Source organism: Neolamprologus brichardi, chromosome 1 (genome assembly GCF_056152115.1).
Source record: "Neolamprologus brichardi isolate AB-2024 chromosome 1, ASM5615211v1, whole genome shotgun sequence".
Lineage (NCBI taxonomy): Eukaryota > Metazoa > Chordata > Actinopteri > Cichliformes > Cichlidae > Neolamprologus > Neolamprologus brichardi.
The window spans coordinates 32,965,867-32,987,503 of NC_142104.1; the positions used below are offsets into that span (position 1 = coordinate 32,965,867).

General features: G+C 40.3%; 1 protein-coding gene across 2 annotated transcripts in view; it reads right to left on the reverse strand.

The window, feature by feature from the left end:
• Nucleotides 1-21,637, reverse strand: part of mpped2a (metallophosphoesterase domain containing 2a) — a 73,629-nt gene that overhangs the window by 49,915 nt on the left and 2,077 nt on the right. For both annotated transcript variants that reach the window (XM_006793757.3, XM_035909109.2), the window contains 2 exons: nucleotides 20,746-21,020; nucleotides 1,380-1,561 (listed from right to left, as the gene is read on the reverse strand). In XM_006793757.3, coding sequence (XP_006793820.1) covers nucleotides 1,380-1,561; nucleotides 20,746-20,858 — 295 coding nt within the window. In that variant the 5' untranslated portion in view covers nucleotides 20,859-21,020. The remainder of the gene's footprint in view (nucleotides 1-1,379; nucleotides 1,562-20,745; nucleotides 21,021-21,637) is intronic.

The following is a 21,637-nucleotide window of genomic DNA, read 5'->3' on the forward strand; positions in this document are numbered from 1 at the left end:
GACTGCGTATTAGGAGTGAAATGAAAATGCATTTTCAGCCAAATTCTATTAAAAATGAATTAAAAATGGATACAGAGTGTTGGAGAAGTGGATCATGCTGCAGGAAAGGGTTGAGAAGTTTCTGTAAACTAGATTTTTATTTGGCTGTGAAAATTGGGTCAGTGCTAGAATCCACTGTAAATGCAGTGAAAGCAGACTGACTGCAGCCCCTGTCATCTTTGGAGAGGCACAACTTTGACAACCACCTTTCAACTCTACAGGGGGGCAAAGTGTTTGATACTCAAAACACAGATTTCGAGGAGTACTACTTCAAAAGGTTTACAAGCTAAAGGTTTCCACTCTGAAAATATGAAAATAAGTCGTGACAGGTTCATAAATCAACTTAAAAAAAAATATCAATGTTTATTCTCTAAAATTAAACGTTGTTTTCGTTACAGTTAAATAACACCACCACCAATGCCACATGTTCAACATTTTCCATTTTCCGTCCACTTTTCAGCACACAGATCAAACTACTGAAATCAACAATATGCGCTGATTGAACACAAAGTGAGTTGTTTTTTTTTTTTTTGCTGATGAACTGTTTTTGCAGGCCATGTTTATTAAACCCCTCCGGCCAGAAATATTATGTAGGGCTTGACAACATCGTGAATCGTCTCTGTGAGTCTGTGCGACAGTTCAGAACATAAGAGCTTGTGAGGGACTCCAATTTGTCAAACAATTTCCTTCAGCAGTCTTCACTCTACATGCTCAGAGACTGCAATCAAAGTTTAAAGATTCTTTCAGCTGCTCAGCTTGAGTCTCCTCCTGGTCTTGAACCAGGGAGACCAGGGGGTGTGTGAACAAATGCAAACAGTTAAAACTAAAGAAAAAAATAATTCAAAATCCTGAAGTACTATAGCCCAGTCTAGTTAGTGGTACCTACTGATTTAGAGTGTGAGAGGCACAGGCATGGAGCGTGTGTGCTTCTACTGAGTGAAACATGTCTATAACATGGGGCGAAAAATGGTTTCATGGGTCCACAAACCAAGCACTGGCTAACGGTTCTGAAACCACACAACTTGGAACACACATACACATATGAAAGCTAAAGATTTACCTACAGCATGGGGCCAGAGGGAGAGGTGAAAGGTTAACTGATCCAGGGTGTTAGGTCAAAGGGGTTAAACTGGACACTTTAGCACAGCAGTTGGGGCTAAACAGAGGGGAGGCGGAGGGGTTCATTGTGTTGTCTGGTTAACAGTTAAACATGCTTCAGGCCCTGCCCCCTGCTCTTTAGAGACTTTGCATTTGTGCGTGTGTGTGTTTGTGTGTGAGAGAAAAACAATGCATGAATCTAGAACAGCTGTATTGAGCATGTGGGTTAAGTAGTTCAGTACCTAGCCAGTCGTTGAACTTCTTAACTTCAGAGGGCAGGCCCAGCTCAGTGAAGTCACCCATGTGCAACAGCACATCACCATAGGGCATCTGGATGCCATCTGTACGCGAGTGTGTGTCTGAAACACACACAAACCTGGTGTGTCCCGCTGGCTTGGGAGTGTCATACGGAATAGGGTCCACCCTGAAAAAGACAGAGAGAAAGTTGTCGTGACTAAAGCTGCATTACATGACTGACTGGGACCTGACTAGCTCTTTTTCAGTAACTGAATTAATTACCAAAGACTATTTAGTGATTAATTAGAGTCAGTATATTGATCGCAGTACAATCTCAGTGTGTGGCTGTTGTCACAAATGGTGATTTGATAGCAACATACTATACAATAGCTACATACTGAGATGGTTTGAAGACACTTCACCGTCTATTAGGTCTGTAGGACCTGAGCTTTGACTTTCTCAAGAAATTTCTATTTACCTTTTTAAAAAAATAATAATAATAATAAGGAAATTGAAAGTAGTCAAACCTGATTTTTATTTATTCAATTTCCAATTTTGAAAATGACCATCTGAAAATCTTCTCCCTGTTTGTGATAAAATATAAAGTATCCTCAAAACAAGACTTTTTATTTTTTTTAAAAGAAGAAAATATATACTAAATTTCACAGCAGCTTTTAGAAGGGACACAGCAGAAAATAGGACGCTTAAAAAGATCATTTGTTGTGCAAAATAAATTACACGGCTCACAGGATAATGCATGTAGCAGAGTAAAATCCATCTCAAAGAAAAGAGGGGACATTACAAGAGCGCCGAAAAAAAAGAAAAAAAAAAAACACAAGAAAAGTGTAGTGTGGACTGGAAAACAACCAGTTTGCTGTGGCTGATTTCTGCACATGGTGAGGGCAATAGCTGTTTTGTGGCATCAGATTGGCTAAAGAGATGGTGAATTATGGCGTTCTGTGTCCTTTCTATCCATTATCTAAAGAAAAATCACTTAGACCCAAGTCTGGCTGAAAAGTAACTCCTTTATTTAGCCTTTTGTTTGTTGTAAGCACTTGTGTTAAAAGGAAAGAAAAACCTGTATTTTCTTTCTGACAGGAGGGAAAAAAAATCTTGTCTATAATTGAGGTCTACAATGTGCAATCCTCCACCACTCTGGCACTAGACCATTATTTCATTAGAAGGGATGTCACTCCGTCGGCAACATCAGACACATAATCAACACTGCAATCTCCAACCTGACAAGTATGCACGCGCGCACACACACACACACACACACACACACACACACACACACAGAGTTAAAGTTGCATGTGTGCACAAACGTGGCGTGGAAACAGCCAGAGAAGCAGATGAAATCAAAAAGGTTTCAGACTGGAGGAAACGCCATTAAAGGAGATGGAGAAAATAGGCACTTTTGCACAAAAGAACATCTTATCTGGTCCGTGTGTGTGCGGCTGTACTTGTGTGTTCACATTTTCACGATTTTTTTTCTGTGCCACACAGATCAGAATATTAGACGTAGCCAGCCAACAGACAGCCTGGATACTGGTGCTGCTCCCTTTTTAAAACACTTTTTGTTGAGTTAAAATGTCGCAAGATTGTGTTAATGGTAAGACAACAGTGAACAAGCTGGTCACTGTCTGTGACAAACATCTCTAGTGTGCAGTTTGCTGTCGGTCTGATTCCAGAAACCCTCTCTTAGCCTCCGTCAATGTCAATTCTCACCCTCAAAGGAAAACCCTACTTATGCACAGCATTCAACCTCCAAAACATTACGAATACCACTCTTCAAAAAGACGCGACTTCATTTAGTGGCTTGATCATACCCATCAGTGACCCCTACATAGAAGTGCTATGTTGTGATTTAGAGTATAATTTTTTTTTTTAAATCAAAAGCCAAAAAAAGGGGAAAAAATGGTGCAAATATATTTTCACCAATATGATTTAAAAAATCAATACATGAAAGAATGACTAACTCACTGAATAGCAAAAATAGTTCAAAAGTCATATTCATTGCTTTGTAGCACTGACCATAAAAGGCCTCGCACATTCAGAAATGCTTTGATAGAAACAGAAAAGTTAAATCCAGCTGACAAACTTTTATCATCTCAACATGTCTGCATCTCCATGTAGAACAACTGTTTGTTGTTGTTGACTCTACAAAACTACATGAACTCAATGTACTGCAAAAAATATGCTTAAACACTGACTGACATGCCAGCGTCGCTGTGCACTACATAAAAAAACCCTCGATTTTCAGACAGGAAAGCTTACAGATTCCCACCATTTATCAGCTGTTTACAGGTTGTGAGGTTTGCAGACCCCAGCCAACAGGATGGGGGTAGGGGAAACCCCCAGCCCCCAAAACAAACAAACAAAACTAACAGAAAAAGCAGAAAATGAAATGGGTCCTGAAATCCAAGACGACACTGGTAACCACGGCGCTGCGTTGTTTGAACGTGTTAGATAAATGAAGGCACGCATACTTTAGCAGAACCATAAATACTTTTACAAGTAAACTACTGTGCAGTATTTCATCTGATAAAGCTCTAAAATCATGGATCTCTGACTCTTACAAAACATTAGCAATACCTGAAACAAACTTTACCGTCACTTACCTTCTCTTTTGTTCTTAAATACACAGGCAGAGCTATGCCATTCACACCCAATACCAATAAAGAGCAACTTTGATTGAGAAAAGACCTCTTCAGTTATTATATTGTTCCTTTTTAATTTTAAGATCTTTAATGTACATCCCAGTGTGGGGCTGGGCGATATATCAAGGTTGTTGTTTTTTTTTGTTTTGTTTTTTTAAATATCGATATATTTTTTATACGAGATATGAATCGTGACAATATCGTTTATATCGATATAGTATGTTACGTAATTATACTTGTGGAGCCGCAAGTTTGCCTCTCTTTCGTCCACTTTTGTTTCTACGCACCGTTACTCAGCCTCGCCTCCCCCTCCCCCATAGCTTCACCTGCAGGCAACGACAAGATGGACACGGCAAATCTCCGTTAACGAGTTACTGCGCATCGCCCCGTGCGTGGGGCTGGACGGCGTCAACGTGTTAACGAGCTAACCACGCTAACGCCATGTACGGCCTAAAATCATTTCATTTTCTCAAAAGTCGACAGCGCGCCTTATGTATGAATTCTGGTTGTGCTTGATGACCGCGAACCAATTTTATGTGGTACATGGCGCTCAGAAATCTGTTCAAAAAATGTTTTAGTACGACTTTGGTAAGCTACGGAGCTGCACCGCTTGATGGATTGTCGGAGCATTACGGCTACCGAGGAGCCTCGCGGAGTGATACGTACTGTGCTTAAACGTAATATTACCGCACTGTGCGTGTATAAGAACCATAAATGGCACCTGTTCAGCGACGTGGTTACAAAGAGGATTTCAAACTGTCAATGACGCAGTAGAACTTGTGAACAGAGCAGCTGTAAAATCTGTCTCTTTGTTATTCTGCTCAGCATCTTTTTGTTTACATTTGACTGCACAATTGTGAGCTTTTTGTTATGCACAAAAATAACATTGTTTTCTTTTATTTATGGAGCATTATTATTTAATAAATGCTCAAAATTTATTTTTGAGTAATGTTTTCAGGTACATCTACGCTGTATGTTAATAAAAGTGCCTGTGTGACATCTGAGACACAGCTTTGACTAAGAACTCTCTTTTTGTTCTTACTTTATGGCTTTAAAAAAAATATATCGAGATGTATATATCGTATATCGCCATCCAGCTAAAAAATATCGAGTCCTGTCAGTCCTATCCCAGTGCCTGATTCTGGTCTACTGACTACAGTCTGACCAGCTGCTTGTGTCCGCAGTATTCAACCAGAAATCTGAATCTAGCCTTCGACTTACATTTTCTTGCATGTCCCTTGCACTCAGTCAGCATTTGCTATTTGTTGCTTCTGTCCCTTCTTCCATTGCCTCAGCTGGGAGACCTCAACTTTGCTCTGATACACTGTAGCATATGAAGTGTCTCAGTTATCCAGGCAGACCTCGACTACATATTAAACACACTGAACAAATCAAAAAGTAGCCACAGAGTTAATGATATTTACTATTGACTGTGTGCAGTAAATGAGTCTCTCTACTCCTAACACACACACACACACACACACACACACACACACACACACAAACAAAAAACAAACGAAGCCAGCAAAGTAGTGTGTACATTTGACTGTAGCAGCTGATTAGATTTGGTGCTCTGTGGTACCTGGGCGGCATGCAGCTTTACAGGATTGGACAGTTCTCGTCATGGAGAAAGGACAAATGCAGAACCACATGGGATGACAAAAATACACACACACACACACACACACAAAAGCGTTGATATTAAAACAAAGCCAGGAGAAAAACAACCTCCCCTTTCCTTTGAGATTTAATCCGCCCAGAGAATGTAAGTAAATACCAGCAGCCCCTATCAATTAGAGCAGGCCCAGGCCAAGAAACCTTCATGACAGTAATGCATTGGTCTCACATACACACGCAGACCGAAAGAGAGAGAGAGTGCGCCCCTGTCTTTCCTGTTAACATATGACTGTATAACAATCCAGAGGTTCATTAGTAATGTATACAGGAGTTCAGGAGTTCAGCGGTGCAGCAGAGGCCTCTGATCTATTGTAAACGGAGACAGTGAAAATGAAAAAGTCTTCCTGTGCTCCAGAAGCAGGTAAAAGAATATTCTCCAGTGACAGACTGAACTGTGTTAGCATGAAGGTTTGTGTTAACATGTCTGAGCTTCGGTGTGACATCAGAGGGAAGACTGTGGAGGGGGGGGAGAAAAAGAAAAAAAGAGTGGTGGGGGGAGAGGAGAAATGCTAATGCGCTTGGGGAGGGCAGGAGCACACTTTGAAATCCGCCATGACACTGGAGCTGACACAAAACCGAGCTTTGCGGCTGCAGAAATATCTCGGCGATGAAGAAATGCCTGTGATCCTTCAGCTGGGAAACTGAAGGGCATTAACTCTGTTCACCTATGGCTGCAACACATTACTAATGTCAATTAAAAAAAATCCAACTATACTGCTGCAACGGTTTTTATTCTTACTGTCATGCCCTTATTGTGTCTTTAATTACAAAATTTGCAGATGACTATAAATAATCTACATTTTGGAACTGAAAAGCTCTTCTCTCTAACAAAACAACAGCTTGTTCTTTCTTTCTTCCCTGCTTTATTTAAAAAAAAAAAAAAAAGTGAAGTATCTCTTCTAAAGTCATTTATTCATGTCACACAATACAGCAGATTGAAATTTGACAAGGACTTTGTAAATTAATCACTTCAATATCATGATGTGATTATTAACATTAGAGTCTGGAGTAATATAAAACCCTCACATAAATACCGCGCTCACAATAGCAGCATTAAAGTCACAAGCTGGAGGTGCTTTGCAGAGAGGAAAACTGAACAAAGTAAATGTGAAGCGCAGCTAAAACGTGGACCTTATACAGTTCTTGCTCACATGTGTCATTGCAGAAGAGTGCAACTGTGAGGAAAAACAACTGTGTGGGAGAGAGCAAAGGAGGAAAGGAGAAGTGCTCTCTGATGTCTGTAGGAGGACATTCGTTTGACTGAGCACACTTGGCTCCGTGGCCTTTTGAAAAAACACACAAGCAAACGGGGTCAAAGTGCTGCCTGAGCTCGCTCCTCTTAACTCGGTGGAGATAAGAAGGTCGCCATCTCTGTCACTCTCCTGGCTCGCTGAGCTCTTTAAGGATTCCACATAATCATTATGATTGATTGCATTTCTTCCGTTTTCTTAGTGGAGAAAAAAAACCCTAAACAAGACCAAAAACCCACAGATCTCTAGTGTGTGCTGCACAGCACGAAGAGCCGGTTACATTTAAATCCTGCTGTCCAACACAAACAGATGACTTCATGTATACAACCTAATGTAGAAAACAAAAAGACCAGAGGAGTCACTGCAGAACTGTAACCTCCCAAATATTGCAACCATGAAAGTCATTATTTTATCAAAGCAACTATAGAGTACAAAGACAAAAGAGAGACAGGTGAGCCTGAAGATCCCAAGACTCTTAGAGACACCATAGTCTGAGAGTTTATTGCCTCTTTCTCAAATGTCTGAGCTCTGACAGCAGGGATTGTATTGTTTTACTCTGGAAATCTGTGCGTGTTCGTAATGATGACAAAATGTGTTCCTAATAGGATACACCTACTATAGCAAGTGACACAAAGGCAGTTCTGAGTAAGAATGACATTAATATGAAGTCAGAGTTCAAAGATGGGTGAAGTCTGAGAAATCATTTGCGCTTGGACTGATCTGCTTGTAAATGTTTTTTTGTAGCCTAGTCGAATTTCATTTGTAAATGGCAAAGTTTTAAAAGTTTGTCCAAATGTTTTTGCGGTCGGCTTTATAAGCCATTTAGTTACAGTTTGTCACAAATGTTCATGTTTTTGAAACCTTAGACCCTTTTCTTCAAAATTCCTAATCACAAAGTCCAACTTCCAATTTGGGTTTGAACAAAAACCCGTGACCCTTCTGGCAAAAACCACACTAATGGCATGAAAACAGTGCTATCCATGCTCAAAACCACACAGTAGTGTTTTAGATCACACAGAGCCAGTCAAAATAATAACAGTACAAGGCATTCATTTACAGTCTACATGAAAACAAATGAAAACGCAGTGTTCAGAACACAAAACCCAGATCTTTCCAACCACATGTGGCTCTTGTGTAATACTGCAAAAGCTACAAAAATGTGATGCAAAAACAGAAACAGGACCCACCACTGCTACCCCCATCTGAAATTTTGCTTTTTATTATTATTATAAGTGTTGCATTGAAACATCAGAATACAGTAAAGGCTATTATGGATGCAACAGATGACCTGTTTAGGCCAGGTTGTTCACTTTGCTCTACGTCCTTTATTTACAGAACAATCACAATAAAGCACACAGTAAATGTTTATATTTAATACATACTGTATATCCCACAAGACTTATGAAACATGAAGTAGGACTATTTGCCGTCCTTACTTTTAGTATGAATCAAGTAAACATTATGTTGTAGGTGAAAAATGTGAAAGGAGGCACTCATCGTCCAAGTCTCCCAGAATATATTTTTCCCCTCTTTCTTTTCATGTGGTTCATCATTCATATACAAAAGCATGGTCTATCACAGCTGCTCAAATTTCATCTGTAATTACTGTTCTTGATCTGGCTCTTCCTCATCTTCCTCCTCTGCTTCTCAGATTGCTCCCACCTATTGTTGCTGTTGACCTTCAGCTCACCCTCACTGGTGTATAATGGTCAACTGACATCATTAACAGCAAGAGTGAACAAAGTGTGCTTTGGAAATGACATCTGTGCTTTAGTTGTTTTTAACTTCTTTCTCACTGTTATTGTTTAATAAATTCTGCAAATTATTTCTAACGCGGTGAAAACTGTTAAAGATTTTGCCAAAAGAGTGACTGATTCAATAAACTGGCTGTAGACACTGATAATGGGCTTCGGAGAATAGAAGAGAGTGTTTTAGCAGTTTAGAAAATTTGTAATTGTCCTCTTCCAATAGGAGTGCTCCGACATTTGAAATAAACTTTATGCCATTTTTAGGGATAATGCAATGTGATTAAACATAAATACACAGAATTAAGCTGATTTCTCACTAGAAAGAAGAACAACAACTATGCAAGATATTCAAAATCATAACAACTGAGCTTCTGTTTTTCTTTGTCACACACTTACCGGTTAACACAGTTACCATGGTTACCGTAGTTAAATTCCCAATTGCTAGGCGTTACCGTTTCGAATTTTAATCATCATTAAAACCATGTTTGACTGTCACGCTTCTAATAAGTCACGGTAATCGCTCTCCAAGCTCCACCGAAGTTAGCAGCAGTCTCCCAGATGCCACTACGCAGGCGCAGCTACAGAAAGACGCGAGTAGACAGAAGCACTGCAGGGGATTTTGTCAGTCTTTTCAACCTTTTTAACACCATCAGTGACTGTTGTGACTAATCAGTTTTAATCTACTGAGATTTTATGATTTTGGACTTGTATACAAGAATAAACATTATGCATACAATACATTATGTATGAACTTAATGTACTGGTGACCTATCCTTGGTGTACCCTGCTGCTCACCCAGTGACTCCTGGGACATTCTCCAGCTCCACTGTGACCCTTAGTTGGATAAGCGGTTAAGAAGATGGATAAATAAATGGATGAACTTTACTTAGCAAGTTAGTCTAGCAAAGAATGAGCATGCCTGAAATCTGAAAACCACAGATATCAATATGGTGCAATAGGTTTTGATTTGGGATCTGGTCCACACCAGCAAAGCTAATGACATCTGAGCTATCCCCTTGTTTCCGTCTCAGCTGCCCATATATTTTATACCTGCTACCACCTGCTACCAAAGGATTAGCCTCTTCCTGTTTCTTAGTTGTTAATGGAGTTGTCCCATTAATCAATGGAGACCACCAGTGGAGTGGAGTTACCTAAAACCTCCAGGGTCAAAAGGAAAATGTGGAAATAGTCTGCAAATTAACCGAAACCTGTCAGCCTATCTATACATGATACAGAGGATCACGACTTGTATACTCAGTGATTCACTGACCAGCTGAAAGACGCATCTCATGTCCACTTGACTCTAAAATATTTATTTTAATATTTGTTTTAACTGATTAAACGTGTATACTCAGTGCTAAAATGTTCCCATGTGACATCAAAATTAAAATAAGCAAACAGACTTTTCAGGACATCTTGCTTCAAGTGCTGGGGAAATCTGTAGGAAACAGGAAGAGGGGAGAGGTTTGCGGTACAGAACCACATTAAAGGGGAAACTGCAGGATTGAATTACTGTCTGAAAATGTTATGTCCGATTCTGGTACTACTAAAAAGATGTTTCCAATAATCAATTAGCTGTTAATTTGAAAAGGTATCAGCAATTTATAATAACCACTCAAGAAAAAGGCTAAAGCTCTGATTGGGTTCAGTTTCTCAAACATTAATTTGTCATTTGAAGAAAACATTTTTACCTTTTTTTTTTTTTTTTTTTTTTTTACATAATTTTTTTCTGTTGCAGCCCATAACACTTTCCAAGAAGAAGAACCAACTGAAAACAACGCGATGTTTACACTGGTTTATTAGTGAGTATCATGCCGTTGGTCACAAAAGTTGTTTTGATTGTAAACTGAGCAGTGTGCGGTAGCACGACATAAGAAAAAAAAAATCATAGCAGCTGACGAATGATAATGCACTTCATTTTTTTTAGAATGTAAAGAGAAATTTGATTGCGTGTCGACTTTGCAAAAAGAAATGGAAAGATCAGGCAAACAATGAAACTGGAGACAACAACAACACTACTTTTTCACCACTCTCAAACTCCCTTTATCACCCTTTCAGGAGAAACATCAACACACAATGCTCCCCATTTCCTCTGCCTATAACCTCTGCATCAGCTCCCCTCCCCCTGCTGTAAGAGTCGCACACAAACACACCGCTCACTCATCCACGCTGCAATACCATTTCTCTGAGAGGAGCACTGAGCGCCTCTCTTATCTTCTGCGTTTCAGCTGTCTGCGTTAATTCAATAAACTTCAGAGGAACAAAATGAACACAGGAATAACGGAGAAAGGGGCGCTGGTGGTGGGGGGTGCACAACTGAGCAGAGAAGAGAGGCAAAGGTGGGAGACGAGAAAACGGGAAAAATCCAAGAGGGGCCAAAGCACAAACAGAACGTGAATTTATGAAATAGTTAAGAAAAAAAAAATGAAAACACACAAGTATATTAGTAAAAATATTCAAATCAGAATTGATTTTCAAGAATGCTGAAATGTGGCCTTATGCCTTGATGCTCCCCCCCTACTTCATTTGTTCAGCTAGTGTGTGTCCTCCTTATCCCTCCCTTAATGGCTGAGTAGAGCACACAAAGCCTGCACTGGAATATCAGCGCTGGAGAAACCTTCCGGCACTGCGCTGAGAAATAAATTGCTTCTGCTAATGCCCCTTTCATTATGGCACAGCCCTTAATTGTGCTGCTGACAGTCTGCCTGGCTGCAGGGCTGATGGGAGAAAAGGCTGAGGAGACGGTCATGACGTGGTCCCTGGGGCCAAACACCAACCAGCGGACTGCGGGGAGAATAAACTAGTGGAGCTGCGTGTTCACCTGGACAGACAACATGGGACCAAGTCTGTATTAAAAAGTGACTTTTAATATAACACTAGAAAAGACAAGATTATTCCAAAGGCTAAGAGCTGAGCTGGTTTTAAGGTCCCATTTAGAATACATATGTATGTATTTAAACTGCCAAGAATTTTTTAGGATTTATAGGATAGAGTTTGATCTCTGAAACAACTGTGGTACCAACCAGAACTATTAAAAACTACAGCCTAGCCATGCAGATCTGATTGGCTTCATAATCTTACCCAGTTAAAAGCCATATATCATTTCCTTCCTTAAGAATTTTTACAGCTTCGTTCAGATGAAAAATGCCATAACACGCGCACACACACACACAAATTACATCACTTTTTAAAAACAACATTCTTCTGTCTTCCTCATTCTTCATAGAAATGTGTTATTTATCTCCCTTAAAAACAGTAGGATGCACCCACAGATTCACGAAAACCTCTGTGAAAAGGAAAAAGAACATCTTCCATAAAAATCAACTTCCACAAAGTGTTACGAAAAGACTAGACAAATGAGTCATCGCTAAAGTCAAGCTAAACACTCTTTAAACTGCATAAACGGACGACTTGTCACATTGAGAAGCTGCAGGCCGAGCGTGCTTCATGTTAAAGATGACGTGACATTATCAAGCGATTGTGCCCTGCGATGCCAGGTCCAGCATGCAAGAATAGCCCAAAAATCTCAAAGACATCAAAAAGAAAAGAAAAAAAAAAAGAAAGAAAGAAAAGGAGACCTGTCCAATGTCAACTGTCACTTAACCCTCACCACCACCATCCCGCCAGGCCCCAGCAGCAGGTCAGGGGTAGAGAGGGAACTTAATCAGAGGGTTCTCCTGTTACAAAAGCCCCTCCACTCCTGCTGGCAAGCAGTGGCAGGCCGACAGAAACAAAAGGCAACCGAACGCGACTAGCGCTTTGTTCTCAGGAGAGCTGTGACTGTGACTGCTGCTCCTCCACAAACTGTTTGAGGTTAAAACAGAAGAAGGGATGCCGAGGTCAGGGGTAAACATGAGGCTGGGAGCTTTTTATATGCCACTGACTCGTGAACACAGGCTACTGAGGCGTTTTCAATTCTGGGAAAGTCTGATTATGGCGAATCAATAGTCTCATAATGCGAGTGAATTGCTCTTCACTTTCTTATTATTCAGGCTGATGCATTCATTTTAGCCATTTGTTCTCAGTAGGGTCTGATGTATAATTTCAGTAACAGGTTTTTTTTTTTAGTCTAGTCTACAGAGACTGCTAAGTTAAACTGACTGAATAGGGGAGATGGAGGACACCAACCTATACAGCTACGTCCATCTCATTTGCACTTGTCACCATTCCTTGTTAGAGTAAAGTAGAAAGGGACCAGTGCATCAGAAAGATGACTGCACCACCCAAACATCTGACTCTCTTTGCTGTTTTTTCTAATCAATGAATAAATCGAAGGCGTGGGTAGAGATTAAAGAGATCTAAATCTGGGCTAGCATTGCCATTACAACCGATCTAAATCACAACCATGTGACCCAAATAAACAAAGGTGAAGAAGCAGCAGGGAAACCTCACACCAAGCGCCTCACATCAGACAAAACAAAATCTTGAACATATTTTAGTTCCTGAAAGTGGATCATCATCTGTCATCTGGAGACACTTTTGGTTTTTAAACCAGACAACCACAAGCAGGAACAGACTCTGGAAAGAGGTTTACCTTCAGGGTGTAGGTGAACCACAAACTAATAAAAAAATAACAGCATTACAACAACAGCAGTGAAATAGTCATCAGTGAAAAGCAGACTGTGTAGCTGCTGCTTTAAGAAACACTACAATTAAACATATTTGGTCCAATTACGACTATCCATGCTCTGTGACGTAATAGAGAGGTGAGAGTAGAAAAAACCCTGAAACTGAGCAGCAGGTTATTTGTACATAAGATGACTGCATAATGTATTTAATGTGAAAATTCACCACTGCAACAACATACGACAAAGGATGGAAAAGTATATTAGGTCTCCTTAACAACTATACTGTGCCACCCAACACTTAAAACATCCACCGTACCTACAGCTGAACTAAAGTGTGCTGTATATACATTTTTGATTCGTTTTGCATATCTATATACATATATACTGTCAAATCTTTGTGTACATACATCATATATAGTAAACAGTTATCCATTCCAACATTTTTGCAAGCTGCACCCTGACTATAATATTAGGTTAATGTGCTGGTATGGTGGTGACACTACAGAGCCTTGTTGTTCTAAATGGCTGGTTTGCCTCAAGAACTCAAACAAACATGAATCAAAAGCAGAAACATTCTGTTTTCTCCTGTTTTTACTTTTGGTCGGCAATGACCAACTGAAGCTCTGAGGAGAAGGTGTTTGTTGTGCTGTGCTCACTGACAAATCAGACAAAAGGAGGGAGCTTTAAAACGCTTCTATTTACAAATCACACATTTATTCAACAATTATATCACCAATTATGTGAGCCTTTTCATCTTCAAAGCAACCCCCCTGCTGAAGGGTTCGCGTAAACAAGGTTTAACTTGTTTATCCACAACGTGATTGAAGAAAAACAGGATCTCCTGGATGGAGACACAGTCCATTTCATGTTGAAAGTGGAGTCACATGGGTGGAAAAGCTACTATTACTGACTCGGAGATGGAAACATCCTGTTGAATTATCATCCCGCCACCTCGAAAGGATTCTTATGTCACGTGACTCTACATACTGAGCAACCTCCCTCTTTGCAATGAGCCAACTCATTTACCCAGACTGACAAAAAAAAGCTGAATTTCACCGAACGCAAACACGACAGCATTGGCTCAGAAACGGGTACGGGCAGTGGTGTAACGTGGATGGCACAAATCCAGTTCCAAAAGCCATTTCCTCTGCTGCTTTTACAGCTCTCCTCTAACAGACTAGAAAAAGGAAATATGGCACATAAAAAAATCCCTTCAGGAGTTCATTAATAAAACCAGGACTGTGCTGAAAATGAAAGTGTCAAAGCCGTGCGTGTGCTTCTCTTGGCGTTTCCTCACCAGCTCGTGTCAGAATATCCACGTGTATTGATGCACCGGTAAATGATTCATACTTACAATCTCCTCAATTATTCACAGGGCAGGAATAATTAACGAGGCATGTGGAGAAGAAGGATTTTGTTAAATGTGGAAGATTTTTTCATATGTAGGGGGGTCGAGGGAAATTCCATTTCTGTGCATTGCAGTCAATGTAATGAGCTCAGGTGTCTCCAGTGACTGATTTTAACAGACAGTAAACAGTAATAAAGCACCAGCATCACAAGGGAAAAGAAAACATTTTAAGACTCTCTGTTCTCTACAACCTCACCATCGTTTGAGGGTGGAGCATCTCTGTATTCACCAGTGATTTTTGGGTGTGAAGCTGTACCGGTTGCCTATATTCTTTTTTTAAATTTTGGCTTTCTCAAAATTTTGAAAAACACTTCAAAATCCTGCCACATTTTACAATATACACATAGATGGATGCAATTCTTATTTTCCTTAATTTAGGAAAAGCTTTTCATTTATCAGATTAAAAGTATAATTTTTTCTGGTAGTATCGACATAGATAATTTCCACTGCTTTGTATTAAGATGAAATTGAATAAATATAAGTACACGAGGAATTACAAAGCAATATAAAAATCTTTTCTCTCCATTGCTTAGATGTTCTGGATGGCAACAACATTTGTTTTTTCCAATCTCACTCACACTCACACACACACACACACACACACACACCACTTTAAATCCTAATAAATGCTAAAAATTATAACATGTAAGAATAAATTCCAGGCTGCTCCTAATGCTTCTATTTGATAATTTATTTAGGTGCATCAGCTGATAACAACACATTTTTAAAAATTATCCAGCTGTAATGTGGAAAGTCAAGTTTATATCTGCCACTTAATAACCATGGGATAGCAAGGTAAATGATTTGCTTGTTTTACATGTTCTTGTTACAAAAGTTAAAACTGAACACTTTAAACCTGAAACACAAAGAAAAGCTGAGGGGTACAGCGGGCTCACTGTGAAAATAAAAAGAGAGGAAAAGGCAAAAACACCATTGTCCATATTCACAGAGGTTTTAAAAATGCTCCGACTGCTCTTAACTCAGCAGAGTCCCTTTTTAGGTGCCATTAAAAAACTCAGAGTGAGAAGTGGACAAGAACTTTGCAGCGTAGGTTCTTCTCCCTGAGGCGCTGCCATTGGGCCTTCATTAAAAATCCCAGCAGGATTCTTGTTAGTGATGCTGAATCCATGCAGGGAAACTCGTTCCGTAATGACAAACATGATTTAACGGGGCTTACAGGTTGGGTCTGAAAGAAGATACCACAAGTCAAGGAATAAAATTCGAGATTTAAATCGGCTATTTCTCATGAATGGATAAATAATGTTGTTCAATCCGATTATATCTTTAATGACACAACAACGTCTCCCATCACCGACCCTGGTGGTGATTGAGAAAGCTTTCTCCGCTGACACAGTTTTGCTGGCTTGCATGGCACGCACATCCAGTGGGAATTAAATAAATTAACACTCCAAAGGCGTTAATGGCGTAATGCAGTTAAATCATCGAGCGAGAAATGCCAACGCATCTGCGATCAAGATCAACCACCAACAACATCATCTCTGCCCAATCTAATCCGGTGCACTTGATTAACTCCTCGTTATTGCGGGCCTGGATCGCGTTTCTCCCTCCAGTGTTTTATGCTGGGTGAGGTTTTTTTCCCCCATGTCTCACCTGCACACTCCACTGCTTAAAATGTGATTACGAAATCTTAGGTTTAGGCATAAAAGTAAGCAAAAGTAAGGATTTTTTGTTGGGCACTTTTTACATTTTTGACAATTTCATGTTATTAATAATAACAATAAAAAAAAACTATCAACATGTAACTGATTGGAAAAATTATCATTACTTGCAGTACAACAAGGATTTAATTCCACTTTGAACCTGAAGAAATTAAAGATTAAGAGCGATGCAGTTCAGCTGTCTATGTCAAAATGTTAAGAGATATGACTTGCCACCAACCTTCCCCCGAAGTCCAGTAACATCATTTAAAGTCTTATTAAATCCTGAAATGTAAATGTTTTTCAAGAGCTTTTCAGGAGTCCTTTTAGTTTCAGCTCTGCCTGTCTGTCTGTGTGTGCCTGTGTGTCAGGCCTTCCCACAGTCTTGCCCAGATCCTGCCCAAATTGGATACGAAGTCATTAGTGTCCCAACTCGAAGCATATGTTCCAAGTTGCTGAGCATTTCATTTCACAAGACGATGACGAGGGGGCTGAGGAGAGGGAGTTAAAAGGAGAAAAAAAAAGAAACACAGTCGGCACAGAAAAATAAACCAGACGCAAACTGGGCCAGACTGAGCCTGTCGCTCACTCACACACAGAGGCAGGGGTGTCCCATGCTCCGAAGAAAGTCCACTTTGACTTCGGGGTCACGTTCCACAGCATCAGCTTATGAGCTCCACTGTGTGCGTGCGTGACTCTCTACATTCATGTTTTCATATGCGGGTCAGGGAATGATACCTTCCACGCCACACAAAAGGCACTGCTGTACTCCATCTGAGAAATCTAAATATTCTGTCTAGGACGGGAGGGGAAAAAAACATTAGAGCGAGGATTATATTTCAAAAGGCGGGCAACCCCCCACCCCCAGCCTCCACCCCTCTCTTTGCTTGCAGAGAAGCAACAACTTTATTTATGTCCAAATACTGCGGATGCAGTGAGAGAACGGCGAGCAAGTCGGATTATTATCTCCCAAATCTAAACAAGCCTTTACTTTCCTCGAACAGAGCTCGTATTCTATAAGCACTTAAACATAGCAGGGGTGGGGGGGATGGATTGTGTGTGTGTGCATGAGCGCGTGTAATCTCAGGGTTCCCAGACCGAGTTTAAGAATGACAGGGTAAAACACTGCAGGCTCTGTGGAAGCCAGGAAACAGCCTAATGTATTTATCCAAACACATATCTGCTGAGAGGCCCCATGGCTTTAACACATCCCCTTCTACACGGGCTCACCTCCAAAAAGAATCACACTGAAAACTGGACTTAAACCCCCCCCAAAAGAAAACAACCCCACAATGAGCAAAAAATACAACAACAACAACAAAAAAAAAACCTGATTACAGTGATTATAGGAATAAATACTGAGATTACATTCTCAAAGTTTTCAACCGCTGTATTATTACATTTTTACCACTCTGTTCTTCTTGCACTGAACTGAAACTCCTGCCGTAGACCCTTTCACAAAATAACACCAAAAATACACCTTATAACGACTTTCTTACAGCCGCATCTGTTCTCGTTTGTCATCGTCTGGAATAAAAGTAAAACAGTCTCCAGATGACGAATGAAGATGATGATCCACTTTTAGAAAATGTTTTTAAGAGTTTCCTTGTAAACATCAGGAAGATCCATCCTTTTCCTACTTTGCTTTCTCCCCCTCCTCCTCTTTCCATTTTCTTCCAAAAATGTTTTATGTAGGGCTTTCACAACTTAACTTATGCACAACTGCTGCAGCACTGCAAATAAAAAGGCAGGGAGAAACCATAGTAAGGCTTCCCAGGGAACCAAAAACAAACCCTGTCAATTCAAGAAGCATAAAAATAATAAATCCAAAAATAAACCATGGTATTTCAGAAAAAATGTTACCTCAGAGAGGATGTGTTTGTTTTTCTTGGGGTTTTTTTTTTTTTTTTTTTTTAATTTTTATAAAGACAGAAAAAATATTGTGTGGATGTTCTATTATTTGCCTTTTCAAAGACTGCGGAAGCCTCACCAAACATCAAACCAGACTCTGTTCTGGTGAATCCTGTGCTGCTCGACATGTGTTAACCCAGACTCACGACAGCGCATTATTCTAATTTTTAATGTTGTCTTTGCGATCCATTAAAACAGGACTGATGTAACGCAAGCTGATAGGTGAGGTCGCCTCCCTTTTCACCACACTCGGAGGCACGGGCACTTGCTGTACTTGGCAGCCCCAGTTGCAGCTGAGGAATCCCAAATCAACACAGTGGCACAATCGTGAGAACACTGCCAACACCAAGAGAAAGGCAAAACTCCACTGAGCTATTTACAATACTCCATCTCCCATATATAATCCTGCTTACATGAATGTGATTATTATGCACACGCACACACACACACAGGATTGTGGGACTCTGAGTGTTTCAGGCAAACAATATTTTAAAAAATAAAAAAAACTTGTCTGCCAGATGTTGCTGCTCCCTAAAGTGAAACAGTGCAGCTGTTTGTTGAAGATCTTGGACTGACTAAAAACATCTCCTTTATGATTGTTTACATATCTGCATTATCTCAGCCTCTCACACTTCACATACAAAATTAATTAATTAATTTAAAAAAAACTCCAGTTCTACACGACAATCCCAACAGCTGCCATCTCGGTTCAGCCCAGTGCAAACACCCTGCCACCACCGCATCTGCAGCCCAAAGCAAAGACTTCTCCCGGCCTCTTATTTGGCTTCATACACACCAAGGTGACGTGGTTACTCCACTTAATACATTGATTTGCCGATTTTTCAGCTTCACCTTTGATTTCAGTGTGATCTAAGAACGCTGTAACTGCACAACAAGATCGAACATGTGTGCACAAATCTTTAATCGTGGCTCTGCAGCTCTCTGGAACAGCGTCTCAGCGATCTCTAAGATGTGATTTTGAAGGTGCTGCAATGAAAGGATTCTCACAAGTCAATCATATGTTGTTGTTTTTTTGTTTTTTACCATAACATAGCCTAAACTGACAATTTTATAATTACCATTTTCTGTGCTAACAAGGAAAACTGTGAGGGGGAAAAAAGCCTTGAGCTTTGCTGTGATTTTACCCCCAACAACGTAATTATATGTGAGGACTTGGGAACAGCACATTTGTACAGACCTCACTGTGAAAGCTGTCTACAACAAAGATTAGAATGCTTTGGTTAGCGCTCTGTGTTTTGGCGTGGGCTGGATTCTCTCACATTATTGTACATTTTGGTGTTTTGACTTTCAAAAATTCAAAGCAGCGTCACCATCGGCACTGCTCTACAATGTTTATTTCGGCCATAAATTGCATTTATCCCTGTGTGTTCCGCTCATGATGTAGAAAAAAGAAAATAAATTGATGGGCTGTGCTTTTCCCCATAAATAAATGCACACGTAAAGGCAAAAAAATGAAAAAGAAAACAGGAGAAAAGAAAGAAATGACAAACAACTCCATTACAGCGATGATGGAAACTACAAACAGGCTCTTCAATCTCTTCCTCTGCTGCAGGTTAACTTCACAACATACACAGAGAATAAATGTCACGAGCACGCAGTGTACACAAAACCAGCAGTCACCAACCTTTTGGAAAAATCTCACAACTGCTCTAATTGGAAGAAGACACAAAGTGAGCTGCAGCTCTGTTAATATCTGGTCACAGCTCAAACACAGCGTTGTAAAGTGTGTTTGTGTGTGAGGGTGTGTGTCGAGGGTTGATGGGTCACAGCGCTCTGACCCACTAATGAGAGGAGCAGCATAACCACATCAGACAAGAGCAACACTAAGTAACTGGTCTAATAAATAACTAAGGAGAGCGCCTTAATGCAGACAAAGCATCCACATACCGCAATGACAACATGGCACAAATGATAACCGTCTCACAGCGAGACCGCAGCACACACCGGTGAACAGTACGCACCAACAGCACACGCAAGAAAGATTACAAAAATAAATAAATAAAACAACACCACAAGTTAGAAAAACCAGAGCAAGTATGTGTGATGCACAGAATCAGTGTTAGTCTGCAGATGATGCGCTTTTGTTCAGTGCTTCACTGCCGCTAAAACTTTTATTCACAAAGAATGGTTTGTACTGCGTTACATCACGCACCACCATACACTCAGTGAACAAGGGCCAGTGATATCAGGAGTGCAAACAGAGACTGCATTAAACCTGCTGGCTTCCTGTATTGTTCTTAAAGCGTATGCATGATTCTGAAATTAGTTTAAAATGTCACAGAAAGTGCAGGTTTATAAATGACACTGCTGCAATGTGTCATTTAAATGTTCCTCGTGACCAACTGAGTTTGGAATAAAGATCATAAATAAAATTCATTTGGAGAGAGAGAAAATATTTCTTTCTGATTTAACTTTGCCAGCTCATAACAACTGTGTGTGTGTTTGTGTGCGTGTGTGAGCGTGAACTTACATGTGGACGTGTGGGGGCTGGAAGCGGCTCTGGTTGATGTTGTAGTGTGTGAAGGCCTGTGTGGGGTTGGAGCTGTACTCGTCCACAGTGATGGTCACTTTGCCATGAGCCATCCTTCCACAGTTTGGACATGAGATGCTGTTCGTTCACCGAGATTCAGCAGCGAGCCGTGCGGCGGTCATCCTTCAGAGCTGCTCTCCAGAAGCCCAGGAAGCCTCCCTGCAGCAGCAGCAGCAGCAACCCAGCCGACTGACTCGACCACGACACACTGCACTCTGCACCGACAGGAGACACACACACACACACCAGCTGCTTTAACAAGGCGTGCACTTTCTTCTGAATACACTCACGAGCAAGGGCTTCGCATAAGAAAATAAAAAAATATCGCAGGTTAGACTTATACATTTTAAAGTGAATGCAAATGCAAAGACTAAAGATAAAGCACGCATGCATGCAGTGACGGCATGTACAGTCTTATTCAGCTTCAGAACAGAAAACACCTGAAATTTGCTAGAAAAAAAAAATCCTCCAACAGCTCATCAAACACATCCTCATAAAAGCCTCAATAGAAAAATACAATGAGGCAATTTAAACACAATTAGCAGATGTACTCTACCTTTAAAAACAGCAAGGGAATTTCTTTACAGTGAAGTTTACAAAAAACTCTTCTCTGACTTTTTAAGCAACAATTTCTACTCTGGAAAGGACTTTATAAGCTTCAATGAAAACATATTTAAATGTAAAAGAATTAAATTAAAATAAAAAAATTTCAATCACTACAAGCAAATTAAAACAAAAAACAAACAGAAAGGCTGCAGGCAGAATCTCTGCTGGTGAGGAATTGCTGCAATTGCTTCTATAAAATGAGAAATTCTTCACAATGCATGCATCA